At 45.7% G+C, this 12349-nt stretch overlaps 1 protein-coding gene across 3 annotated transcripts in view; it reads right to left on the bottom strand.

The window, feature by feature from the left end:
- The window catches only part of Shroom3 (shroom family member 3), a 172088-nt gene that overhangs the window by 24090 nt on the left and 135649 nt on the right, over nt 1-12349 (bottom strand). For all 3 annotated transcript variants that reach the window (XM_047566174.1, XM_047566173.1, XM_047566175.1), the window contains exon 4: nt 2688-5898. In XM_047566174.1, coding sequence (XP_047422130.1) covers nt 2688-5898 — 3211 coding nt within the window. The remainder of the gene's footprint in view (nt 1-2687; nt 5899-12349) is intronic.

Consider the following 12349-nt stretch of genomic DNA (forward strand, 5'->3'; position numbering starts at 1 on the left):
TGTCAGTCAGTATGGGATCTAAACATTGCTTTCTACTATTCTGGGCAAATTTTCTAGCCTCTCTGGACCTTGGTTCCCTTTTTTATAGCCAAAATAATAATAGTATGTACCTCTTCACATAGATGTGAACATTAATTTTATATTTATAAAACACGTAGTATAATCATTGTTGCATAGTAAAATTTCGATCATGTTAGTTATTAGTAACTTCACATTTTGTTGAAAGTCACTTCCATTAATTATGCCTAAGTTTGAATGTGTGCTTATTGAGAGGAGCTAAAAAGGATTTACTAGCTGCATCCCACAGAATCAAGTCTATATCAACATTGTGGTGCTATCCACTGAGCAATTTCCTCAGCAATTAAATAATGTTTGTCACACCATCTCCAGTTAAACATGAAGTTCTTCCCAAATTTGGTGTGAACCAGATAAGTTTCTTCTTTAGCATTGGGAAACAATTTCCCACCAGGAATCGTATTTCTCCAAATGGCTTTTTTTTATTGTCTCTGCTGTATTTTAATCTAAGCAATGAAGAGGTATAAATTTCTGCCTCTGAAGCAGAAATTTTGGGTATTTTTCTGCAGTGCCCACTCACTTTAAAAAGATTAGATTTTCTAAGGTTTCACAGAAAGTAAGGGGAAACAGGCAAGAATCTGATATGCACTTAAGCTCCATCACTAATATCTATTTGTTCTGAAAGTACACCCTTCAAATGAAGGGGAATCAAAATGGGAGAAAAACGGTAGCTGCGTATTTTGGAAAGGATCCCAAACTGGCTACGGAGGAACCCTGTCTTGCCCAATATCTAAGCAGGTGTCAGGCTACCAGTGGTTCAAAATGGCAGCCTTCTACAGTCATTACTTCAGGTCCAAGAATGATCAATTATCATATGCACAGGAAATGATTTCCATGATGATGTTATATCTGGAGACAGAAAGTGTCCTTGTTAATGGAATGTTGAAAAGGCACTATATCCTGGTCAAAAGCTTATAATGGTACAGCATGTGCTTAGCATGTGTGAGGCCCTGGGTTAAACACCAGCACATATGCACACAAAAAGCCTGTAACATCCTGTTCTATTAGCATCTGACTGGCAAGAAGAGCAAGTAGTATGTTGGGGGTGTCATAAACTAAGCCAGCATCAGAAACAGACTTCACATTTTAACTCAGGAAGATAGTCTCTATGGGATCACTCAACTTTCCTCTAAAGTTAGGATGAAAAATTACTAACAAATCTTCACAAAAGCTTAATAATGGTAGAATTCTTAGAATTGGTAATGATTTTTAAAATCAGAATATAATATCTTGAAATAATAAAGCAGTTACATGGTGAAACATAATTTTGTTTTTAACTAGTTTTGACTACAAATAGAAGATGGTGAAGGGAATCAAGAAGTAAACTCTGCCATGGGCCATTTCTCTAATCAGAGAACAACGGTCAGGGTTGGGGAGAGAGGAGAACAAGAAAAGGAAGCTCAAGAATTTTTCAGAATGTGTTGGCACAAAGCAGCATGAAAGAAGTATTTTGTTTTGAAATATTATCCCCTTGGCTTCATATTCCCCAAATTAAATATATTTAAACATGGCATTTCTTTTATTAAAAGGGTTCCTAAATATTGTTCTATATTTAGCTGTTTTTCTAAAAAGATTTTCAAAACAGGTAATTAATTGGAATTTGAAGGTATCTCTCTTCATTTCTCTACAATACCTATATTTTAGCACTATTCCCCAGTTGACCAGGTTTACCAAATATTTAGGGGGAAAGGCAAAACAACATTCATAGCTGTCCAATTCCACAAGAGAACAATGACATTATTCTACGTGAACTCCTAACGTCTTAGGTGGGAAGGGAGCCACGTGATCTCCAACAGAAGTACTGCCAGAGATGGGCTAAGAATTAGTTGTGGAAATTAACAGACTCCTGGGAATTTGAATGCCCAGCTTTTGGTTCTAGCTGTACTTGGAATTTCCAGAGGAAGACACTTTTATAATCTTTGCACAGTTTGGAGCCTTTATTAAGAGAGTCCTTTGATAGGAGATTCTGATATGAAAGTCTGATTTTCCAATCTTACTAGGATAGAGTGCAGATGGGAGACAGAGAACTGTCTTGAGGATTAAATGAGATAATAAGTGAAAAGCATAAAAAGAGTTAAAGGTCAGCTACACACTTAGGTGTGGGCCAGAAACTCAATAACCAATGACTATCAATGTTAATATTTCTAGCAAAAGAAACAGAGGGTGCAAAGTTAAAATCTTCAAAATATTCAGATAGTCTTTATTCCATGAAGCCAAGGAATGAAAGCAAAACATACACAAAAACTAATTCCTAACTTTTCCTAACCATGCATTCCTATACTGAGAGGTAGGCAACTTCCTAAAATGTGGGATATACACACACACACACACCATATAATACATACACAAGCTCACAGACACACACACACACGCATATATATGACTCTACAAGATATTTATCTATAGCTATATATACCTATATCTATCCATAAGAATCAAAAAAGGAACCAGGAAAGGGCACTGAGGGAAAAAACCTTCATGAAAACAAATGCTACTTTTCTGCATTTAAAAAGAAAACTGATCAAAGAGGGAGGGAAGGGGCTAGGGCTGCCCCACTAAATCTTCCAAGGCCAAAGGACAGTCTTAGGCCACTAACAGCTGGCTGCACCTACCTGGTGCTTTTTGTCTGCCGTGGGAGACGACCTGGACCTCACGTGGACAGGGACGGCCAGGACATCTGAACGCTCCAGCAGATCCTCGGCTGACATGGACTTCCCAGCCCTCCCGGCTACTGCACCCCAGGAAGACGACGCCCCAGGGGTCTTGTCCACCCTCTGGGTGCCCCTTGATATGCTGTTCGCTCCACTGCGCAGCTCCCTCAGGGCCTGGGGGTCCCCATGTCGCCGCTCCCCAAGGAGGCGTCCACCAGCAAAGGAGCTGCTGCGGTCTCTGGATGCCCGCAGGTGCTCTGCGGCCGCTGGCAGCGGGGCGGCTTCCCTGCGGGGCTGCACACTTGGCTCCCGCAGCGAGCTCAGGCTGGAGGCGGAGGACAGGCCGGGGCCTTCGGGTGCTGTGGGGCCGGCTTGCAGGTAGGCACTCTGGGCGCGCTCCCGCAGCCCGGGCTCCAGGGGCCCGTAGCCGGCGGCGGAGGCCGGCCGCTTGCCAGTCTTGCGCTGAATGTAGTCGGCCAGGGCGCTCTGCTGGAACTGCTTCAGCTCGGGCCCCGACAGGCTGAGTGTGGAGCAGGCCTTGCCATCTCGCTCGAAGACGCGGCGCCTGTCGGCAACAGTGCTCTCGGGAAAATGCAGCCCCTTCCTCTGTGGGCCCAATGCCGCAGGCTCGGCCTCTTCGGAGATCCCCACCTCGTTCATCTTCTCGGGCTCTGAGTAGGAGCGCTTCTTTTGCTCAGGAGTCAGGCGCCGACGCGCCCCTCTTCGAGCCGTGGTGGGTGCAGGCAGGGCTGGGCTGCCCTCTGCCGGGGTCATGCTGTGCCGCTCCCGTGGGGTATGCGGAGAGGTGGAGGCTGGCGTGGGTGCCTCTGGGCTCCGCAGCCCCACGTGGGCCGAGGCAGGCCTTGGCCGCCAGGACCTTGAGGCGGCAGGGGCCCCCAGCTCAAGGTCCCGGCGTCGAAAGGAAGTGGCCCCCAGGACTCGGGACTGTGCGTCCTTGATGCTGTTTCTATAGGCGCGGCTGAAGGGTGCATCCAGTAGGGGCGACTCGGGCGTGCTCGGTCTGTCGTCTGGCCAGATTGCTTCTTTCTCTGCCTCGCTGCAGAGCTGAAAGGTGCTCTGGCTCCGGAGCAGGCGTGTGTCTGGCCTCAGGGGCTCACTGCCTCGGAGTAGGGGGCCAGTGCCACCGTTCGCAGTTCTCTTCAGCTGCTGACCACATGACTGCCAGGAAACCTCTTCTAACTTAGGCTCTCCGTTTTTGAAGTGCTGCTCCCCGTTGCCTAGAGGCTCAGCAGATTCGGAGAAACGGATGCTTCCTTTTGTCTCCTCTAGATCATTCCCAGAAGTACCGGAGTTTGGGACCATCCTACTGGGCCTATAGTTGGGGCCACACGCCACACTCGGGGTTCTGTAGCTCTCTTGCTCTCGCTGCTCGATTTTGGAAACTTTCTCCAGCACAGAGCAGTGGGGCTTCCTGTACTGAAAGCCCTGCAGGGTGGAGGCGCTGCTAGAGCTAAGTCTCCTCCTGCCCAGACTGGATGTCTGTTGGTGTAGTGGGGTGGGCGGATCTTCATACCTTGGATCTGAATTGGGGAAAGAGGTTGAGGTATTGGTTCTCCCCTCAGGCCTTGGGTAGGAAATTGGCCTGTCCAAATGGCCCCTGTGGTCAGGAACAGCTTTCCTTCCAGGGTCCTCCACCTTAGTGTTAACTACACAAGTGGGCCGGCCACCAGGGTAACCCTCCTGGGTTTCCCCTTCTAGCTCCAGGCTGCTTTGCCTCCTTACACTCTCTGGAATGTTCTGGAGAGATGAGAAGCCTGTCTTGGTCCTGCCAAAGTTTCCTGACAGGCTCTGGCTTAGGCTTTCAATCTCTATTTTCTGCTGGAGGTTGGCATTGTGGTCTTCCTGGAAATCACCCTCCCAGGGCTGCTCCAGGGACCTGGAAAATCTCTTGTCTTCACTCACCTGCCAAACCTGAGTTCGAGGGGATTTGAGGCTGTGGAGATTAGGACATGGTTTGTCACCAAGGGAGCTCTTTCTCTCACTAGGATGTGGGCTATTGCCTTGGGGAGGTATGAGGTGTCTCTTCAGGCAGGAATCCTCCTCATTTTCAGGCACTGAAGAAAAATGAACTTTGTAGGGTACATACTTGGCTGTAGTTTCTGATTTCCTCTCCACCGGGGACAGTGAGTCATGTTCTAGGGGCTGGAAGAAGGCAAACCCAGGCCTGCTAGCTCCATTTTGGTTCCCATTCTCATCAAAGGTATCCATCTTGTTGCAAGCTCCCTGAGCAGCAGCGTATCCACTCTCCTTTGCCAGTACAGGGTAGAGCATACCGTTATTACTCACAGAAGGCTGGGGAACCTGGGCAAAGTGCGGCTCCAGGGAAGGTACAGGGTAGATGCCAGTTGGCAGTAGCGGTTGGCCAGGCTGGGCCTTCTGGGTATAATTATGCTTAGGCTTCACTGGGGGGCTGTTCTCCGGACTCCTCTCTAGTACAGTATGCAGCGGCTCCTCTATGAATGATTTTAGGGAGCCTGAAGTGTTTGCCTGAGGTTGGCAGAACCGTTTCTGATCAAGGCTAGACCAGGAACTGGGCCGCTCACGGTGTCGAAAGGCTGCATAACTGTCACTTCGAGTTGGGGGCAGGGGTGCACCCAATTTATGAGGCAGGTTTTCAGTGGCAGTCTCCAAGGGACTGGGGCACTGCTGGCTCCAGGATGGGGATGGCGTGCCCTTGCCCCGAGGAATACTATGCCATTTATTATGGCCCTGACCATTTGCGGATGCTTGGGCCTCCCTACCTTGAAGAAGCAGGGCTGAAGAGTTCACCTCATACTCTGCTGAGACTCCCCTCCGGGTATCATAGACCGTCTTGACGTAGCGGATGTCTGCCTGCCTCATCCCTTCTAGGAGGCCACCTCGAGCAGTAGTAGTGTCCATGGAGCCTGAACGCTCACGGCCAGAGATGCCAGGGGGTGGGTACTCTAGGATGCTAGAACTGGTAGAGAAGGAGCTATATGCTGAGTCTCTCTTGTTATGGAGGTTGCCGAGCTGGTCAATGCTGCTGGTGGACTTGGCAGGGGAAAGAAGATGGCAAGATGGGTATCCCCCACTGGGCTCCAGGCTCTCCATGCTCCCCTGGGAGCTACACTGGTCAGGGCTGCGCCTCAGATAAGCATGGTCATAGGTGGAGAGATCACTTGTCGAGGAGCTGGAAGAAACAGTGAGAAGACAGTCAGCACCGCTAAGCAGTTATGATTTAATAGGCATGCAGGCACAGGGCCCAGCTTATAAATGTGCTCTGGGCAGGATGTTTGGGTTTTGGAAGGGTGGGTATGAAGGGCCATATTTGGGCCTTGCTCAGCTTCCCTCTGTGTCATCACTAGGACTAACTCTCCAACTCTGTAGCCTATGTGCCTCTAATTAATCACCCAGTCTTGCTAGGGGCACAGAGGAAGGTATGTGGCCTTTGAGCACAGGCAGCACAACTGATGTGACTTGCTATGCTGAAAATGACATTCTGTATGTGCCAAAAAATGGGAGGGGTGGGAAAGAAAGAAGAGGAAGAGGGAGAGTGATAGAGAATGCAATTCTGTGTCTGTTGGAAGAAAGCAAAAAGTTAGAAAATAGGCATGTGAAGGGATGAGGGAGACTTGGTGTGTACATGTGTATGTTTTTAGTTAATATCTTTCCTTTTTAAGGAATTGAAAGCGACAGCCTGGCAATCTTCCTGGAATCTCAATTATACTAGAGACAATTTGTTTGTGGTGAGAAAGCTAAACAAAGCCAAATGAGAGAAAAAGAAAAATTCAAGTCAAAAACACTTTGAGAGAGTGAGAGGGAGAGAGGAAAGGAGAAGAAACTTTAAAAGGAGTCTTAATCACAGGAGGCCCCTGGGGCTGGGATTCCGTCACCTATGAGTGACTTCCCAAAGCTGGAGCAAAACCTCTGTGCATTTAAGAGGGTGAGACCTTCACATTTACAGGCTTCTTCAGGTACATTTCAGACCCTGGCTGGGAGAGAGGGGAAGACTCTCAATCCTGGCACTGCATACTCCACAGTTTTCTCAAAACAAAATTATACACTTAAGATATACTTCAACGAAGAACTTATGCTTTGTTATTAATTAAAAATTTAAGATACACTTCAACAAAGAACTCTTAAAATCAATAAGAAAACAAACACCTGATTTAAAACTTGGTCAAAGACCTCAATAGACACCTTACCAAAGAAGAGACACAGATGGCAAATAAGCATAAGAAAAGATGCTCCACACCATTTGTCATTAGGGAATTGCAAATTGAAACAATAGGATATCAAGTATACACTCAGTAGAATGGCCAAAATCCAGAACACTGACAACTCCGACTGCTGGCAAGGATGGAGCAACAGGAACTCTCATTCATTGCTGGTGGGAAAGTGAAAATGGCACAGTCCCTTTGGAAGACAGTTTGGCTGTTTCTTACTAAACTAAAACATACTCTTACATCCAGCAATCACACTCTGTTACCGTTTGGATATGGTTATTCTCCAAAGGTTTGTGTATGGAAGTCTGTCCCAGGGTGGTGATGTTTGGAGACGGTAGGGGATTTTTAAGAGAAGGGGCTTCGTGGGAGATCCTGACAACACTGGGAGATCTGGCCTGGGAGAGGACTAAGATAGCTTTAGTGGGAGCTCTAGTGGTGGTGGAAGAGGGATGTTGTAAGAGTGAGCCCAAACCCTGGCTTCTTGTTTCAAGATGTGATCTCTTCCTCCCACATGTTCTCCCAGCATAGCACCCATCCACTGACAGGCTCTCACCAGAGGCTGAGCCAAAGAGGCTGCCCAATCTTGGAATTTCAGTCTCTGAAACTGTGAACTAAAAAAATCTCTTTTCCTTATAAAGTAGCCTTCCTCAGGTATTTCACTAGAATAATGTAAACCTGACTAATACATACATAAACATGTGCAGGGATGTTTACAGAAGCTTCGTTTATGCGAAGGACTTGAACAGATGAACTATGGCATATCCAGGTGATGAAATATTATTTAGCATTAAAAAGAAATAAGGAAAGGAAGGGAAGGGAAGGGGAAGAAAAGGAAAGACCTATGTATTGGTGGAGAGGGCACAGTGGTAGGAATAAGCAGTTCAAGAGTCAAACGACAATCTCCGTATTTCAAACGTCTGTGATTGTTCTCTAAAGAAAAGAAATCACTAAGAATTCTTGCTTAAGATGTCACATTTTTAAATGAATAAGCATCTAAGTACTATTAAAATTCAAATAGCTATTGTATTTCAAGATCTCATACAAATAAATCTGACCAATAAGTCTTATTGGTCAAGTGTATGATAATGTTTTATGGTTGGAATGTCTCCAGAGAATATGTCAAGAAACTAGAAGGACCATATTCTGAGTCAAAACTAGTAATGAAATTCAATGAAAAGAAGACTACATGCTGAGCACAAGGACGCACACCTGTAGTCCCAGTGACTCTGGAGGCCTAGGGAAGAAGACTGCAAATTTGAGGCCAGCCCGTTTCCTCTATCAGAAAAAGTCATTTCATTGAATGGAGCAGCTGCCTTGGGAACGACAGGAATAAATTCAAGGGAGAATGGAAGGAAACAGTTCCCAAGCTGATCAGCTCAGGGAAATCAGATCTGGCCCTTGACGGCATGGCACAGCATGTGCCACCACCAGAATTTATTCTCCCCTACTCCTTTCCCAATTCACCTCTAAATGAAGAGGTTCTGTTATAAAAGGAAGAGACTGCCCAGTTGAAGATTACTCCAGGGACCTACTATGCTTCCTTTTATCTCCTCCAACAGACTCGGAGAGACTACTTCCAGGGGAAGTGGAAGAACTCATAAGGGCTGTTTTGCTCACCAAATCTATGCAGATAGTAAGTGGCTACTGCTTAATTCTCCTTTTAACTGCAGAGAATTTTTGCACTTTTCAGAAAGGACAATTCAAATCTAGCTTAGAAAAACACACACAAATCAAAATGACTAAACTCATGGTCGACTGAAATACTACTGAGTGGGGAAAATGTCATCACTAACATATCACAAACTATAGATGGTGTCTAGAAATATCAGAGAACCATTACGCAGACCAGAGCAAGGGTCTGGGAAGTTCCTTTCGACAGCAAACCTCAGGTGGGCAGCATCACAGGAGACCTTTGAAAGGTGTCCTCCTTGCTACCAGGGAGTGTTCTGTCCCTGGGGAATTACCCATTGTTAACCTCTGGGAACAAGTTCCTCCACCACTGCCTTGAGCTATTGATTTTGATTAACTTCACCATCCCTGCTTCTGAAAGCGTATGTTTAGTGGGGATAAGAACAATTTGTAAAGACATCGTGGATCCTGCAAGAGTCCCAACTCACATGAAGACAGCCATACTATCACCAGGCGTGCACCCCAAGTGGGTCAAAGTTCTTGCCTTGATCACAATACTACTCCAACTTCTACTTTCTCCTTACCCACACATTCCAGCATGATGGCCTCCTGACTAACCCAAACCCATGGGAGGGCCAAAGGGTCTCGGGGCCTTGCACTTGCTTCTCCCACTGCCTAGAATGTTCTGCACTGGCTCACTCCCTTCCTTTATTCAAGTTTCTGCTTCAGAGAGGACTTCTTAGAACTAAGTATCAACTCTGCTCTCCTTATGCCCTATTATTCTGCTTTAAAAAACATATATATACCTTTATTTGTTTACTTTTATGTGGTGCTAAGGATCAAAGCCAGTGCCTCACACATGCAAGGCAAGTGCTCCACCACCCAGTACCTCTGCTTCATTTTCTTCATAGCACTTAGCAATATGTGCTATTACATCCTATTCTTTTGGGTTATATAAAAGAACTTCTTAAAAAAATTTTTTTTAGTTGTTGATGGACCTTTATTTATTTATACGTGGTGCCAAGAATCGAACCCAGTACCTTACACATGCCAGGCAAGTGCTCTATAACTGAGCCATGACCCCAGCCCCTATAAAAGAACTTTGATTCTGTTGGTAATGTTAAAAGAACTGAAGCACACATTAGAAAATGTTTGTTATTTCTGTGGCAGATATATGTACTCTTATAAAATGACTATTTTGTATGTTTAACAGTACTTTATAAATAGAACACTGTAAAGAGCATGATGCAAGCATATGGAACTATTTCCTAAAGTATAATTACAGAACATTAAATTCCTTAAATAATCAAATATGTTTGGAAAATACTGGCTAAATAAGTTAAACAGTTTTACTTTTTGCAGGACTTCTGACTCTAATAATAAATTATTGTTCAACTGCCTTTTTTTTTTCCTTTCTTTTTTGAGACAAGGTCTCCAAATTGCCCAAGTTGACCTCAAATTTCTGATCCTCCTGCCTCAGCCTCATGAATAGTTGGTATTACTGGCATTTGCCATAGCACCTGGCTCATTAGCTATTCTAAAAGGGAAATATACTGAGCAATATTTTCTAAAATTATTTAACCCTATCACTTTTTTCCATGGAGCATCTAATGGATTATCATCCCATGGCCACGCTTTGAGAAATAAATAAGTATTGTAAGATGGGGGTGCATTTTACTTCCAATACCTAGAAATCATCTGAGACATAACAGGTAACTCATATTTGCGAAAGAGTGGACCCCTGAGTAAGTGCTGGTACTTTAGTATTTCATTACTATTATTTCAACCTCTTATCAAAAGACTTAACTGCAAGACTTTTCAAGGTCACTTCTAATGTACTTTGCTAGTTTACAACCCCTATGTGAGATTCCTGTAGGGCAACAAAAAGACAGTGACAAGGATTTGGCACAAAGCTGCTGAAAGAAAGTTTCAGAGAAATTCCAAATCCAATCCAGCTTAACAGTCATTTAAAGTTAGAAGTCTTTCTTGAGCTGGGGGTGTAATTCAGTGGCAGAGCCCTTAGGTCTAGGGTACCAGACCCAGCACTGCAAACAAACAAAACCACCAAAAAACCCAAACTAGATGTCCTTAGTGTGTCTGTACTTCTCTCTTCCACTCCTCCATCACCATCCTGCTCCCTCATACTCCCGCTTCTTAATGAAAAACAGAACCATAAACAGACCTGAGAGTGGGTTTGGGGAACTAAATTAAGGCTGACAGAGGGAAACCAACCAATTGATTTGGCGCACCAGACCACTAGATGCCACTGTGCTCCTTAAAACACACCTGGAGCGCTTCTCCATCTGCTTGTATCAGGCCTCAGGAGTGGGACTCGAGCCTCAGGCACGGAATGAACTGATCCGTGGGGGCAGAAGAGGATGCGCATTTCTGCAGCATTTTGGGTCATCTCAGCTTTCCTTTTTCCTTTTGTACCACACAGTGCTTTTGTGCTGACAGTCACAGTGTGGGAGGAGCTACTTTGAAGCCTGGTTCACAGAGGCAGAGTGAGAGGAGGCACAAGGGCAGATCGCCAGCCTAAACCCCTCTGCAGTCTGGGACAGGGAGGGGGGCAGGAGGCGGAGAAGCTCTGCCTTCAGAATACTCTACTTCTGGAGGCAACTCTACCATCCCCCGAGGCCTGCGGAGCTCACCGCTGTTACTGTAAGCAGTTATTCTAAGCACTCCCAGCAGTAGTCTTATTTCTGCCATAGGCCAGCACATTTTTAGGTCACAGTATAACTGCAGACTTAGGGCTTCCTGATAAGGTTAGGGTTAGGAAGCTTCAAAGGATCCCACCATTCACTCAGAGGGGCACTCTGCTAATATACATCTGCATTTATAAGTGTTGCTGGTTTATGCCCTTAACCTTCAAATTCATTACCAGGTTTCACCATGCCTCTATGTGTTTAGCCTGATTAGTATAATTAGTCATTTATTGAGTGTTTGTACCAGGAACTGTACATGTTATTTTATTTACTCCTCACAACAATCAAGTGACATAGGTACTATTTCATTTTACAGAAAAGGAAGCCAAGATCAAAGAGGTTAAATGATCTGCTTCAAGCTCATGTGGTAGGTGGTGAAGGTGAGGTTTAGACCCAAGTCTGATTTAACAGCCCAAGGACCTTACGCTGTGCTGTTCTTCCTTCAAACTGTTAGGTCCCACACATTACCTTATGATGGCCCCAACATCTCCAGATGTGGGGAAGGGGCACGAAAAGGGGACCTGCTCTCTGAGAACAGAAGGCTCAGATGGTGTGAATGAATTCCTTTGGGGTGACTAGGAGGGCCATGGCAAGGAATGGACGGTCTGTAACCAGGAATTGTCTGTTCCTGTGACTTGAAGCTTAGCCTAATACACTGGGAGAGGTCTGCCCTGTGACCATCAGTGAGAGGTCTAGGACTGGACTGGACCCTTGACCAGACTTGAGCATGAAGGGCTGTGACTGAGTCTTGGCCTGGTCAATGCACAGCCATCATCGGCCCCGTCATGCTTCCAGAGCTGTACGGTGCCCCCCTTCCTAATACCTGTACACCAGCACTTGCATCTTCTGCCTATACAGGGGCCTGAAATGACCCTTACTCTCTTGGCCTTTCCACATTCCTACTATTATCCTCATCCAACCTTTCTCACAAGTTAAGATGTGCTGTGGAATCTGCCTCTCTGGGGGTTGGAGGAGAGATGCCGTTTTGCATCTGTGGCAGGTGTGAGGTAGTCCTGGCTCTCTCTTTACTGTGTCTGAGTGGGTTTGACTCCCTTCTCCCCAGTTCCTCTCAATTATATAA

This window comes from Sciurus carolinensis, chromosome 10 (genome assembly GCF_902686445.1).
Source record: "Sciurus carolinensis chromosome 10, mSciCar1.2, whole genome shotgun sequence".
Lineage (NCBI taxonomy): Eukaryota > Metazoa > Chordata > Mammalia > Rodentia > Sciuridae > Sciurus > Sciurus carolinensis.